This window comes from Oryzias melastigma, linkage group LG21 (assembly GCF_002922805.2).
Source record: "Oryzias melastigma strain HK-1 linkage group LG21, ASM292280v2, whole genome shotgun sequence".
Classification (NCBI taxonomy): domain Eukaryota; kingdom Metazoa; phylum Chordata; class Actinopteri; order Beloniformes; family Adrianichthyidae; genus Oryzias; species Oryzias melastigma.
The window spans coordinates 17638086-17653850 of NC_050532.1; the positions used below are offsets into that span (position 1 = coordinate 17638086).

At 37.1% G+C, this 15765-nt stretch overlaps 1 protein-coding gene across 4 annotated transcripts in view; it reads left to right on the forward strand.

The window, feature by feature from the left end:
- LOC112155429 (plakophilin-4) overlaps positions 1 to 15765 on the forward strand; it is an 88003-nt gene that overhangs the window by 19561 nt on the left and 52677 nt on the right. For all 4 annotated transcript variants that reach the window (XM_024287034.2, XM_024287036.2, XM_024287035.2 and 1 more), the window contains exon 2: positions 118 to 251. In XM_024287034.2, the coding sequence (XP_024142802.1) occupies positions 123 to 251 (129 nt within the window). In that variant the 5' untranslated portion in view covers positions 118 to 122. The remainder of the gene's footprint in view (positions 1 to 117; positions 252 to 15765) is intronic.

Sequence of the window (15765 nt, forward strand, 5' to 3'; positions counted from 1 at the left end):
TGAAAAATGTGGATTTCCGCAGGCATGCACATATTTTAGTGTGTAAGATATGTTTTTTCTTTTACCCAGAGAATGTGCTGACCAGATCTTTGTGCATTTATATGTGTGTATGCACAGGAGGAATGCCTGCTCCTGAGCAGAGCCCACTGACGGAGGAAGGGCTTCTGCTGACCATCCACAACTGCTCAACTGGCCGCAAAATGGAGGCTGATAGAACAGCCAATAACATCCTGGCCTCTGTCAAAGAACAGGTAATTTTGCTTCATTTAAAGTGCTCACAGTCCCTGTGACTCATGCTCTGTCTCATTACTTGACACTTTTCAAGTTTTTACGAAGCACTTATGGACCGTAGCGTTTATAGGAGTTTTGCCGATGTGACTCACATGAAATGGACATCTCTGTACTGCACGCCGGGTAGGATTTTTGTGGGGGTTTCTTGTTTTCCACAGTTTCTCTAATCCCAAAGAATTAGTGTCAGACAAAAGAAGATGGATAAAGTCCTCTGTTGTTTTTTGTGTTCTTGGGCCTTCATGACGTGGAGGCATAGGGTGTCTGATCAGTCCACAACATATTTAGGCTTCAACACTGGGGGTCTCGATACATAAACAACTAACTTGTTTCCATAATAGTGTTTCCACTGTGTTTCAGAAAAGCTCAGGATCATCACCCCCACTGCATTTTGTTGTTTTCTATGTTTTCTTACAGTGGCACAATAGATTAGTTGATGAGCAATCCAAAAATGTTTTTCTTGAAGCTAAAAAATGCAGAGTTGTTACACTGCAGAAGATACAAGAGGAGTTTAAAGGACACAATGGTGTGGTGTTTCCTTCATTTTTGAATGAATGTAGCTATTATTTTACGACCAAAGAAGCAAACGTGTTCAGAAAAATGTTAAATAAAACCAATGAAATTCAATGGAAATGCCACAAATGCCTACATTTATTTCCATTTTAAGTTGGTATAGCTTAGTTCATTCCAGTTCACTTAGATTTAGAAGCTATTGTTATGGCTACAATTATGCAACAAGAAAATTATGCAGCTGTCAGGCAAATGCATAGCTTACCAACTCATACATTCATGAAGAATCATAAGAAATTGTTATGATCATGAGGTGAATTTGATATCCTGGTTGACAACTGCCTGTGGTCACAATCTGGCTCAGCCAAACCAGAAACATCAGCAGTAGCAGAAGTTTCAAAGCTTGAGGAGGGAGATGAACTCTGACTCACCTAATCCTGCCTTTGTGATTCATCTGCACCCCTTTGGTCACTTTCTTTTTTGCTCGCACACACACATACAAATTTTCTTTTGCATTCTAGCTTCATTGCAATCCTTTATTTCCTTGGAAAGCCAGCACGAGGCAGAACATTGTAATTCTTTTGTATGTTCCAGCATATATATATATTTCACTACAGATCAGCTTTTTGGATAAACATTGTTTTTGCAACAAGTTATCTGGTGTTTATTTTAACTGAGTTGGTAGATTCCTCTTAGATTTGCTGCTTGAAGGTGTTTCCTTGGGGGAGGGACATAGAGGGAAGTACCTGTCTTATCTCACCTTCGTCATTGAAGTTTTCCTTTGTGGCCCATCCAGCCAGGGCAGAAATCCGTGCAGGCAAGCCGGAAAAGCAAGTATTTTGCTTGAGCTTTTGATTTTTTTAACAAAACGACTGTTAGGAAGCATTTGTATAAGGTACTTAAGCTAATGTTCCGTCTGTTAAATTGACATTTCTTCTGCTTTTCGGTACTTTAGGTAAGACAGGCTAAGAAAAGGGCAAGTAAGAGTAAAAATTCATAGGAAGTCAGAGTGAGTGCTTTTTTCCGCCCTGTGGTTTGTGTAAGGTTTTCCTGTGATTGTTGAAAGCCAGAGCTTCCAGGGATCGTGTTGTTGGTGTAAACATACTAGTCGGCTGTGCTGTGTTGTATCCATGCTCGTGCTGAAGGCTGGGGCTTGGGGCGGCTGCTCGCATGGTGAGTGTTAATCTGTAGCTCAGTTTTGATTTCAGTTTGTGCATTTTTTTTCTCCTTTCTTAGTCAGTGACTTACTTAGCTTATCCGTCTTTCTCTCTCCAAACTTCAGTGACAGTCACTGTTGTAGTTACAGCCACACAGAGTTGCCCAGATGCCCAAACAAGGACATAGCCACTAACTTTTTCTCTGGTTTTATTCTCCCAGTGTTTTTCCTTGCTTGAAGACATGACCCCTCTCCTTTTCTGCATATTTAAGTTCTGCCTTTAAACTGTTTTTCTGTAATTGCATCTAATGCACTAGGGTTTCTTCTTTAGCATTAAATCTTCCTTGATTTAATGTTTAAATGCTGGCATTTATCCCATGCACAGACTTTAGAGAACGTTAAGCATTTATCTTTTTCTGTTTGGTGGATTAACGTTTTATCAGCGCTTACATCAACCACAGGAGGTTTTCTTGGATAATCAAGCTCACTTATTTCTGATGGTTTTATTCTAAATTTGATTAAAGTAGTGGGAGACTGAGCCATTTCAGGGATACGTGTCTGGATTCATCAGTCATGCACTTGTTTCCCACCAGTATAGCTTGTCCAATATTGCTTTCCTAGAGATGATGAAAGCTTTTGAGCTTTTATGTTTTGTTTTGATACTTCATAAATTATGTGCAGAGGATTTTTAACGTGCATGGCTTTATCATTATATATATATATTTTTTTCTTAAATCTATTTTTTTCCATTCTGGAGTCTTCTTTAGTTATTATCTCTTGAAATTGAAAATACATTGAGATAATTTAATGTAAATGTGCGATGCTTCTTGCTAAACACTAAATATTACAGACTATTTTAGCAACTTAGCCCATCTGTTTTGCCATTTTATAGTAAGGTGATCACACTGGTATAGTCATTGTAAATTTTGCTCATTTTTGGGATTGATATGGCTTAAAATGCCTATTTATGGAGCATTTTTCTTGAAAGGTTCCACTTAAAGTTGCCAATTTTAAACTTTTCATGTCTTGCCGTTTATTATAAGATCAAGAGAGCTTATCAGATTCAGAGTTCAAGAGTTAATACATTTGATTATTAACAATTCAATCTGTAAATTGGTATCATCTCGGACACAACAGTTCCTTTCAGGGATGTCCCTCATCCATACCCACTTTTTTTGTATTTATAATTACTAAATGCAGACAATACTATTGTGATTTATATGAGGAAATATATAATAAGTAATTCAAAGCAAAGTGTTAAAAATGTTAAATAAAATTGTGTGGACTTGATTTTAGTTTTCCTCTTTTTAGAAGAAATTCTTTATTTTATGAGAAAATCTAAAAGAAGCACAAAATGTGAAATTGGATTTTATAGACTTCAGTCAGTGTGCACCATGTACAGCAGCCTTCAAGAACACGTCTGGTTTGGTTTTAAAAGAAGCATGCAGGATTCCTTATTTGGTATTTAGCAAGAGGGTTTGACATCTTTAGTGCGTGCATCATTGCAGAGGTCAGGCGTTAGAGAGCATCTCCGTGATGGCTGACCTAATCTATTCTTTCAAAAGCTTCACCCTGGAGAAAAGCAGCTGCTGGAATGGAGAGCCCTTTAGCAGTGACAGCTCTGATATCGTCCACAAAAGGCGCATCTTAATGTTCACACACGTCCTCAGTTGCCCAACGTCGTACCTATTTTTAGTCGGTCAGCCTTTAAGCATCAACAGGCAGAAAATAAGAGTGATGATAGCTGCTGACAAAGACTGTTCCATCCTAACAAGTTTTGTCTTTATGAACAATAAAACTCCTGTATTTGCTATAAAGCCCATTTGTTTAGTTATTTTTTTTAATATAGGCGTGATATCACCTGTCAGAGTTATGACAGTTTTGTTGAATATACACAGTACTGGACTACAATGAACAACAGTTTGTTTTTCTAATTAAAAATGTTGCGTTCAGTATTAAAATAAAACTAAATTTGTTTTTTCCAGCTGGCACTTGGGTTTTGTCGCCCACATACATATAAAACTTTTTTTTTTCAGAAAAATTATCTGGCCAAATGAGTTTTTGAACAGCTATTACACAACAATTTCTCTTTTTTTCCCTACTTTAGACATTTATTTTCATTGTATTCTGAGGTTATTTTGGGTTTTTCCTTTTAGCCTTAAAATTTAGAACTATGTAATTTGTGCACAAATACAGGTATATGACATTTATTATAATGGTATTATTATTGACTATTGTAGTGATGAGACAATGGTTATGTTATAAAAACATCTGTCACAAAAAATGTGAATTAAATGTTTCATTAACAAGCAGACTAATTAGTTTCTGCAACCTGTGGTGACCCAGCATTACAGTTATGAGGACTTCACCCTATGGTGTAAGCTCCTTGCAGGAAGCACATATAACTCTAGCGATTGCTATGCAGATACTTAATAGTGTTAGGCAAGCTATTAAATTGTGGCAAAGCCATAAATTCCTTATAAGGCATTCTCCTTGTGATGTTACAGTAAGCTGTCTTTAGAAAAGTTGGCCATTATATACAGATATGAATTGGACTGATGGTCTCTGACCTGACAGAGGCTTGGAAGGCCGATTGGTCATAGTCTACTTGGTCAACTAAAACAGCAGATGGGCAGGATAAAGTAAAATTTGAAGCTCTGATGGGTTCACCCCATAGACATATATATTAATCACTGGACAAAGCGAGGGTTGACATCACCCGTAGAAAATGCCTTACCTCCAGATGAGGCCAAACCGTCACCGATTGGTCAACCCACCTCCCAATCAAAAGAACACACCTCTTTACATGTGCAACTTTGATAAAATCTCTTAATGCAACTGACACTATAATAAATTTAACTAACCAGATTGAATTGAAGCAGTAAATAAAGTTTTTTTTTTCAGATGATAAAGTTAGACATTTTGACTTGAGAGTTGGTAGAGTTTCTCCCTCCTGCTAGTACTTCTTTATAATAAGCAATATTAATTCAGGAATGGAATATTTTGGAGTAGCTGTAGTAGAATTTCCCACTTATTTTTTTTTTATTATTCACAATATGCATCTATGCATTTCCTCTTCTTATATTCTGAACATTTTTGAAGCTATTTTCTCTTAAAATCACGCTTGAATGACTGAGTCATGTATGTAAATTTGATGTATCAATATAAAAACTATTTTTGTTCATAAAGTATGAAAGGAAAAATTATAAATTATAATCTGTGTTAATACAAAACAAGATATGTAAAGAAAACTTGGAATGTTCAACAATTTTAAATATATATTTCAAAAGATAAAAAAAAAATCCTCAGCCATCATGACATAACAGAAAATAAATGGGGTCATTTTTGATCCATGTTGCGAATTATAGGGGGTGTGGATATGTTGTGCATCAACGGGTTAAATGAGATAGGTAGACCTGACCTTCCACTGGGTGCTGTTCCTGTTAAATGCTTGATGAGCTGGCTGACATATTACCGTCTTTGTGGTACCTATCCAAACCTTTATCCCATTTTAATGAAACCAAAGTCCACTTTGTTTAAAGTTTTTCCTCCGTTTGGTTCATAAATATAAGTAAAATAAGAGCTGCTGTAAATTTTGACCCATCTTCCTCTTTTTTTTCCTCTCCCAGCCATTGCTGCTGTGACACAGGGACGGAGAAATCTAGAGGCACACTGGCCTCGATTATAGTCATAAAAATGGAAGCCCGGCTCCAAGCAATTACCCCATGGGGGAGCAGAACACGTATAGGAAAGAGAGGGAGGCAGATTCCGAGGTAGAGGATGCAGGTGAAGGAGAGTGCTGAAATATTCCAAAGACAGGCAAAATGCTCAGAGGAAAGGGTGGTAACTGAAGGGAGAAGGACAAAAGAGAGACAGTGACCGTGATGGGGGAGGACAAAGTCAGAAGGGCTGTCACCTGTGAACGCTTCGCTCACTGTGACAGGAGGCCGTCAATGCAGTGGAAAACAGAAAAGGGGGAAGAGAGGATAATCTGTTTTCAATGTGACATGATGTCAGTGGGCTGGTGTGTCTAGACTAGCACAGCACTGTCGTTTGAACTCATCCACGGGAGATATCCTCCCAACTAGCCTGCTAATACTCATCACCATCACTGTCATCCTTATTGCTGTAATCACTGCCACAGTCAACAGCACGCAGAGGGCACAGCCACCGGTGAGCAGAACGTGTGCTCTGCATACAGCACACCTTCCTACCACTTTCCCATAAACTCAAAAGAGAAGGACAGATGAAAGACTCTGGGATTCTTTAATGAAGTTTGTCCGATTGGTCCACAGGAGCTTCTATAAATGTCTTAGCTCAGTCTCTTGACGATCCTCAGATTGCTCGTGGCTTTTATTGTGGCCCAAAGCAGTGCTGTTTTTCTCTGACACAACAGTATCGATCTCTCCCTGGAATTGTATGTTCAACAGTCTGTATGAATCGCTGTGGCCGACCGATCACACTGCTGCAGTACGGAAGTTTTTTGTTCCAATCTCAAGAGATACAGATTGCCTTTGTAGGAAGCCCAGATTTACACGAGAATACAACTCGCTGTAATCATCAGCTTTTACAAAGGAGAGTGTTCAACTTCAACTGCTTCTTCCTGCACAAACCAGGGACAAATGTTTCCATCAATAGATCAAAACATTCTGGATTTTGAATACTTTAGTGGAACTTTAACTCTAAAGGCACAGGTGATGGCCTGTCCAGCAAAACATAGATATCTTCCCTTCATGGTTCAATATTTTAAAAGTCCCACTCTGATCGTCCTTTTGATCTATTTTAGCTTACAGCCCTCAAACCTATCAATAGTGGTCCAACAAAACATACAAGCAGTATTGGAGCCGTATCCAGCGGTACAGTTTTGAGCCAGATGCCAACTCAGATGAGGAAAACTAAACCATACATGGATTTAGTCGTCTACAAGTAGATTAATCAAAATGGAGTGGAGCAGAAAACTTGTGGTTTGCTGTTGTGTGTTCTACGTCACATCTACCAGCTTTTTCAATTAACATTTTTTGTCTGCTCCTGATTTACACTGATTTGAATAAAGAAATACTCAGAAATGCAATTTGAATTGTAATATTCTTTAAATATCATCAGAAAAGAACATGTTGAAAAGACCAAAAATAACATTTTTATCAGACTGGATCTTTAAAGGATCAACCATGGAGGTAATTTCACAGATAAGTGTTGCAAATGCAACATTACTCTTGCCCAAATAAAAATAATTTAAATAAGTTTTTGCTTGCCCCTTTAGTGTTTGCATTTATGAAACAGATTTAGGACGTTTCACAACTAATGCCTTCTTTCCTGTGACAGCACGCAATGTTGTGCCTGTTGTGCTATAATAGATTTACTGTCTGGCGGGGAAAGAAATCTGCTCTCAGCTGCATGCATGATGCATTTACTTGCCGGATAGCATCTGATTTCTCAGTGACTGATCCGTCTGTCATCAGCTGGTCAAGCGCAAAAATGTGGGATTCTGGTCACTGGCTGAACATTCAGCTCATTACTATCAGTTGTTGAGAATATCTGACTCAATCTGCAACCCTTTTGTTGACGTTTTATAATTTATAACTCAGGAAGTCAAACTTATTATTTGAGTTGCTTGTAAAAATGTCAAAATTGTCAGATCCAATGAAGGAATTTTGATAAATCCTTCCAAAGATCATTTTTGACAGACTCATTGTGGAATCTGGCATTTTTCTTTTGTACTGTCTATGACAGTCTTTCCCCTGTTGTCATTCCTTTGAATAGCAAGAATTGGTACCATTTGTCTCCCTTTTATACAGCGTTTTTTTCTTCAGAGTCTCAATATATCTTGTAAATGTCAGTATTTTTTTTCCATTTATTTTCTTATAATTTTTTTAGCTTTATGGTTCAGGCAATATTTTAAATCATTTCTTACATTGGTGGCAGGCAAAACTGAGGTTTGGTCAAGGGAATCCACCTGAAATAATCTATAAGAAATGCTGGCATTGACACGTGTTAATGTCACATGTACCCACAAGTGATAATGTCATTGTACATGCAATATTTATACATGATCTGATGATTTACAAGTTCGCCTAAGAGTAAATGATAATTTGTCCTACAAGAAAGGATTAGTTATAAATTTGCTAAACCAGATTTCATGTGGCAGCGATTTCTTTTTTATCGTGAATTGGTAAAGCAGGTTGAGAATTATAACAGATAGTTTTATATGTTATAAGAATGAAACAAGTAGAATAGAAAGGAGAGAAGCAACTTGTGTTTATGAATCTCCCTTGAGGAGAGCTGGGAATTATTCTCTAAAAGCAGAGAGAATTTAAATTATTTAGAGCGGTGACTCAGATACTTGCCAGAAAGTCAAATGTTCTTGAATTCCATTATCTACAGTCATGTGGTTGAGTAACCTGAGGTAATCATTTTCCTTGTGATGTTAACAGTTCCTTGTATTGTTTAAGAAACTAAAACCTACTCTTGCTTAAAATGATTTCTAAAGTCTATTGAGTTTTGTAAGCTTTGTTTTTTTTTCACAAAAATCAAAGTCCTGCCACGGCATCTTCATCTTTAAAAGTCCAAATGTTGACGTGGCAATTTCAGCACATGGATTTTTCTTATCATTTTTTTCTTAGTCCAGGAGGTATCCATTTGTGCACAGGAGCTAAAGTAAAATACACCAAAAACAGTTTTTTAAAGTAATTTATCTGAACATTGAGAATATATGGATGGATGCTGTAAGTTTGAAGATTTTACCTGTACATAAAGAGAGGTGATGCACTATTTTTGGACTATAAGGCGGACACGATTATTGGGCATATTAACTCTTTAACACTGGAAATGTTGCTAGTGACATCTAAATAGTACGCTCTTTGACATACCGTAACTCTTCGACCGTTTATGCCAGGGTGTCAAACTCCAGGCCTCGAGGGCCAGTCTCCTGCTGGTTTTCCAGAAATTCTGCATTATCTGCTGCTGATTACCTTGATCAGGTGTGTTTAGCCAATAAGCACATTTTTTGATAGGCGGCGAGCAGCGAATTCACTGCGCAGCAAAAGAGGGGCAGGCCACGCGAATTTCGCACGCAATTCGCGTTTGGTGTAAAGGCACCTTAAGAGTCAAAACCATATCACTCTGACTAACGAAGCTTCAGTGCTCTGAGAATCCATCAAGCGGTACGTCTTTGTAGTTTACAAAAAAAGAAGGTAAAATGCTGTGTACTTGTACTTTGCTTTTAGACCATGATAGGATCCAAATCACTTAACCATCCCATTCATCCATGCACATACACATTAACACACAATGCATCAACCTGGAAGCATACTGTGGAGGCAGTTCATTCATTTTTTTGACCGCTTTGTCCCTTTCGGGGTCGTGGCGCTGCCAGAGCCCAACCCGGCTACCGATGGGCAAAGGCGGGGTTCACCCTGGACAGGTTGCCAGTCTGTCGCAGGGTCACAATCACACACATACACTCTCACATTCATACCTAGGGGCAATTTTGAGTCACCAATTAACCTATGATGCATGTTTTTGGACGGTGGGAGGAAGCCGAAGTCCCCGGTGAAAACCCACGCATGCACGGGGAGAACATGCAAACTCCACACAAAAAGGTCCCCAGTTGGTGTTTCTGTTCCAAATTCCCCAGCCGGGAATTGAACCGGGGCCTTCTTGCTGTGGGGCAAGAGCGCTAACAACTGCGCCGCCGTGCAGCCCACTGTGGAGGCAATGTATGAGTCAAAACTTCAACCTATTGATCAGAGGTCAACCATGGCACACTTTGAAATATCTTGGGGTGCTGTTTATAACAGAATTGATTCAAGGTTAACAAGCAAAAATAATACATAAGGTGCACTGAATTATTGGACTCTGAATTTTTTAAGAAATTAAAAGATTTTAACAGCGCCTTAAAGTCTGAAAGACCAAGTATTTTACTGATTGGCCTTGTTGTGACCACCTGTCAGTCCGCCTGTTTGTACTATAAAGATACCATGAAACCACCAAAAACACCTCGTCACAATTTTACCCACCATAAGGTTTCCTTCATACATTCTTATAGCCTTTGAAACTGATATTTTTTGAGGGAACGGAAGTAACACGGATGCATCGTTCTCCTCCTACATGAAAATGATAGTATAATTATTCGAGAAAATACACTGAGCATCAATCTAACCACCCCAAAGACCACTTATTTACCCATCTGCTTCAATTTTGTACAATTGCCTTTTACAGCAGTTACCAAGAAACAAAACACGGACTGGAATTGACCACTTGGAAAATATGATTGCACGAGAGTGAAAAGATGAGGTGCATTAAAAAAAGCAAAAGGTTCATAGGGCTTAATGGATTATGAATTTATTTTAATGATTTTTATTTTTCACTAAAATTAACTTCTGTTTGGATTAAATGTTGTTTATTTTGATTTTTTTATTGAGCTAATGTTTTTCCCAGGTTTTTGGTGTTTTCACCTAATTGTACATAGCTTTAACAAATTATAGTTTTTAAATATTGGTATCAGTCAACATGGGTTTGAAACCAAGCTTTCAGATGTAAAAAAACAATCTGATATCTTGGGATGGGCCAATATCATTTTTCTGGCTGATATTTGCCGATACCGATATTTAAGTGTGTACAATAACACAAAATTTAGATTTCCTTGTTGTTCCTTTATAAGAAATCCATAGCTTTTACTATACAGTGACATTATACTTGACCTCTTTAACATACAGCAAGGGATCTTATAGAAAGAAGTATCACTTTGAAAATATATCTAACAACATTCAGACCATTTACTTACTATTAAACATAGTGGTAAATCATCAGCTTCTCATTGCCAGGGATCTATTAAGAAAAACACATGTCCGTATCAAATATAAAATATGCATGAAAACAGTCAGAATAATTACTTACTATGACTGTAACCAAAGTCTTCTCAGTTCCAATGATCTTTTAGAAACAAGTATCCATGTCAAAAATAAAGTGTATCTTAAAACAGTCAGAACAATATTGGTTAATTTCTTTCTTTTTTTCTTTTTTCTTTTTTTTTTTGTTATTGATCCGATAAAATTCAATTATGCAAATATGAGCCAATATCAGTACTGACACCAATATATCGCCCATCCCTACTGATACATCTCTACTCAGAACCCTTTAAATAGATGGACTACAAAGATTGTTTAGATTGTTGTTAGTACTTCTGTATTTTGACACTGTGGTATCACATACTTCTAGAGAGGAGAACCACATCTGCTAAAGAAGTGGTTCGTTTTAGACATCTTTCCAGTCCCAAATTGGTTCTGGTGGATAATATCAACACTATATAAGTAATACTTTTCAAATTTTCTCATTTTTTTTTTTAATTGTGGGTTGAACATTTTATTTAAATGTTAGTAAATTATTATCCATAAAAAATCCTTTGTGGGTTTTATGCACATGAGTACTTTTCTATCAACGATTCAAGAAGTTATTGCAGCTATAAACTATCACCTCTTCTAAAACTACTACACTGTACTTTGAACCAACTCCCTCCACAATGTAGTTATTAGTATTCTGCTTCAATTTTTGGCTACTTTTCAAGATCCAAATTTTCTAACAGGGTGTTTTTCTTTTAGTTTGTGTGAGTAACTGTGATTCTACCAGGTCTGTTTTCTTTACTCCCATCTCTAGTCTGCTTTTCCGCTGCTGCAGAACTGCTTTAACCTCTGCTGTCATTCTCCCACTGCGCAGCAGCATTGGTCTCTTGTTGGAATCTGTTTGTACCACTGCAGTGAGGGTGCAGAGCTGCCAGGCTTCACTGACACTTAATGAACAAACAAATATCTGGGAGATTCTTCGGTTAACTGGGAAAGCCATCTGCAACGGTTATGGTAAACGGATTCCGATGTTACAAATCATGTTTCAGCATATGTTGATGCCAGATGGCATTCAGATCAACTGCTCATGTCTGCTGCCTGCCATGTCATGAACAATGCCTGATGAAGGCTGTGTTCTTTACCATCCTCATGTCACTGTGACATGAGCATTCACAATTTTGGTCTTGTCTCTCATAGTATGACTACTTTATCCAATGTTTAAAGGATTCATGATTTTTTAAGTTATGTTTTTAGCCTTTTTTTGTCATTTTTTTTGATCAAATGTATTTAACATTATGTGGTACAAAAATATATATTTATAGAATAATCAAGGGAAACAAGTATGCCTTATCAAAAGTACACACCCTATAATATTTCTCATTTTTTCTCATGTATTTCTTCAGTTATAAGTCATAACTCCACATCAAAATGGTGCCAAAAGTATGTCTTGTAAAAATACTGTACATGAACTTAAACATACTCTCTATTTAGGCAAATCCAATGATATTTTTACTGTATTTAATTAAAGACATGGAACTATTCAGCACATTTTAGATCCAATTCAGAACATTTGTTGTATTTTACATTGGACAAATAAAAATAAAAATCTTTTTTTTTTGTAAAAAAAACGAATAAACAAAAACAAATGATTTGTCATTTATCTTGACTTTGACAGCCTGTAACAGAACATATCAATGTTTGATTCATACCGATAGCGTCTTCAGAGTGAACCGTGAGCTCGGGTTCTTTTCTGGTTCTGCTGCAGTCTAGGGAAGCAGAGGCACAGGTGTGTTCAGTTTTCATTCATCAGCAGAAAGCAGTTAGCCAAACTCCTGTCACAGAGTAGTGCTTGTTTCTCTCATTTGTGCATTTTTAATGGGTGGTGACGTTAAACCATGGAAGAAATTTAGAAAAAATGAAGATTATGGAGACATTGCACCAGGGTTTGCTTTGCTCACGTAGTTTGCTTTATTTGGCAGATGTGTAATCTAGTGTAGATAGAACAAGAGAACTATGGTTCTCCTGACAACGAGATACTTATTTCTTTTAAATGTACTCTGGTATGGTTCAGTTCAGTGTAAATGCTAAAGGACTTGCTGTGGATCAATGAGTAGAAGCAAACTTGGGGGAATAAATGAAGTGAAATGCATGAATTACAAATACCAAGCTAAAAATAATACAAATCTTAAAAATAAGGAAAATTACAGAAATATGATAGATTAATAGGTTTTAGTTAGAAGGGAATTATTAAGACAAGGGCTTTGATCTTACTATTATTATGTGCGATAATCATGACCTTTAATTTATTAATCAATCTATTTTTAATCTACTCCAATAAATTGCTGTGAAAAGTCTCATTTTGAGGTATTTTCATTTACATTTGAGACATTGTGGTTCAGTAAAATATCAAAATACTACATTAAAAGTTGCTTTATGAATTTTCCAAATTACAACAAACTTCCATACCTTTACTCCACGAAGGGGTTTTATTTTCAATCTTGAACAATTACAAATCAAACAAACAAAAAAAATAATAATAATTTGGTCCAGAGTGCTTTAATTAAACACACAGCCAATACCCAATTCATTTATGATAACGAACACCTTGTTGAGCATTATCACTTACATAAAAGATAATTGTTATGGTGTTATACCATTGTTTCTGATTTATTCTGTTAAAAACTACAAATTTGCACATTAATGATGTCAAAGCAGCGACAGTCGTGCACTGCTTACAGGAACACTAAAAGCAATGTAAGACAGATTTTTATCTGAAATAAAATAAAAATATTCCTCACATTAAACAGTTGGACACTTGTTTAATATTTGAGAACATAACAATAGTTATTAGATTAAAAATTTGATTAATGCGATTAAAGGTCTTACTAATTAAGACATGAGTGAGAGGACTACCTGAACTAGTTCTCCTCTTTGTGCTTCTTCTGTTTGCTTCTACCCTTCTGTTGGAACAGCAGCATATTTTGAGCAGTTTTGACCATTTCAGTCCTTGATTTGTTCTTGAAGTCATTGTGTGTGAAGCTAACCGAGTATAATACAAGCCAAAAAAAATAAAATGATCAGCTCTGAACCAAGTCCATTGGACAATTCTAGTATAAAAGTGCTGTGTTTATACTGTACAACATTTGCCTGTCCAGAAACCTATCTAAATCAAAGCTTGTTAGTGTTTGCGTTAGCCTTTTCTAACTTGGCTACAGTTCATGTGCTGAACCGGCAGCGGGTTGTCGCCACTTCAGGCGCTGCAGATGGGTCCTGTGTTGTCAGCAGTGCCCACAGATGACATGATAGTGTATGCATTTGTAGCTTGATCCGCTGCCATGTGTCATCTGTTGGTTTAAGGTCTGTCAAAGGACACAAGAGAACAGGATCTGAGTCAACTCTGGAACTTTTGTCCGTTCTAGCCTAACAAGCTCTTTGTAATGACAAATAAGTGTATGGAGGGTCTTGTTTTAATGATATATCTTTTTTTCCCTCCTTCACTGGGCTTATTAAACCAAAGCTTGTTAGTGTGAGCTTTATGCATGCCCGGAAGACACTTTTAACACATATTCCTGTGTTATTACAAAGTCATAATGAGTTAGGAAATTGATTAAACACTGTAAGACAACAAAATACAAAACAGTCATTTTACAACAAAACCAAGACAGAGTCAAATGATTAGGCTGAGAAGTTAGGAATGCATACATGCAGGCTGAGTACAATGCTCAATGCTACTCCATGTTAGAGTAGGATATACATCTGTCTGTTCTAGACAGGAAGCAGTTTTACATATCAGATGTAATGGTTCAGAAATCTCTGTTCTTAACAAAGAATATATTTACAATGTTAATTGAGAAATTGTGAGGTGTTCAAGCTTTACTTTTTTGTTTCTCTTTCACCTACGCTAACGACTCTGCAATAAGGACTGTCCAGCCTTAAAGGAAGTCCCGCTGCTTGAGAGGGTAATACTTTACGAAACAAAACGATTGGATTATGAGCTTAACAGACAGAAGGCTTGGGAGTAGCAGGTTAAGAATAGTGACATTAGCAAGACCAAGCAATCTCTGAAGTGGCTGTCTCTTTTCAGTGTCTGTCACCATATGTTAAATATCTCCTCAGATGTGTCTGGTTCACACAAATACACACACAATGCAAGACTCTGATCAGCTAGCATGCAAGATCAACTTTGTTTTAGTTTTTCTTTGTTTGGATTTGGACATCTCAGTTATTTTTGCTGCTTGTTTTGCATCAACCATTTACTTTTCTCATTTGAAGCATTGCCTGTAAGATATCCGAAAAGACCCCCTCCAATAAGATTTTGGTCTATTATGTTTTTAACAATTTTTTGCCAAAATCAAACAATCTTGTATTTTTTTTTTATTACAATTTCTGCAGAGCGGCAGAGACTTCTCAACCCCTCCCCTTGCACATTCCAAATAGGAAGTACCTGTGGGTTGCAAAAAGGCCAAACCTTATAGACTTTCATTGAGAAATTAAATGAATTCTTGCTCTGATGCATTCTTCTTAGCATGTTCTTTATAATCCTAATTTTTATTAAAGATATTTTTTCTTAAACATCAGTTATTCAAGTTACAAACTGACCAATCAGATACCTCAGTAAAAGCATGTGGCCCCACTAGCTCCGCCTTTAAAATCGTGACTCAGACAGACTCGAACTAATCGCTGTCGAGGGGTGGCAGTTGGTTGAAATATGGCGGCAGCCGTATTAGGAAGTGACGGTGAAGGCTCTGGCCTGATTTCGCGAGGGCCGAAGGTAAGGCATTTCCTATGGGGGGACCTCAACACAATCCAGTTCTTATAAACGTTCTATGATAGCAGCACTGCCCCCCTTCCTTTCCTCTTACTAAGAGCTCTCTATTTACACGCTCTCCCGCTAGCTTATAGACCCTCACACCCCCAACCTAACACTACCGGTACCCCTATACGTTTATTTATAACCGCCTTTTCAAATGTCGT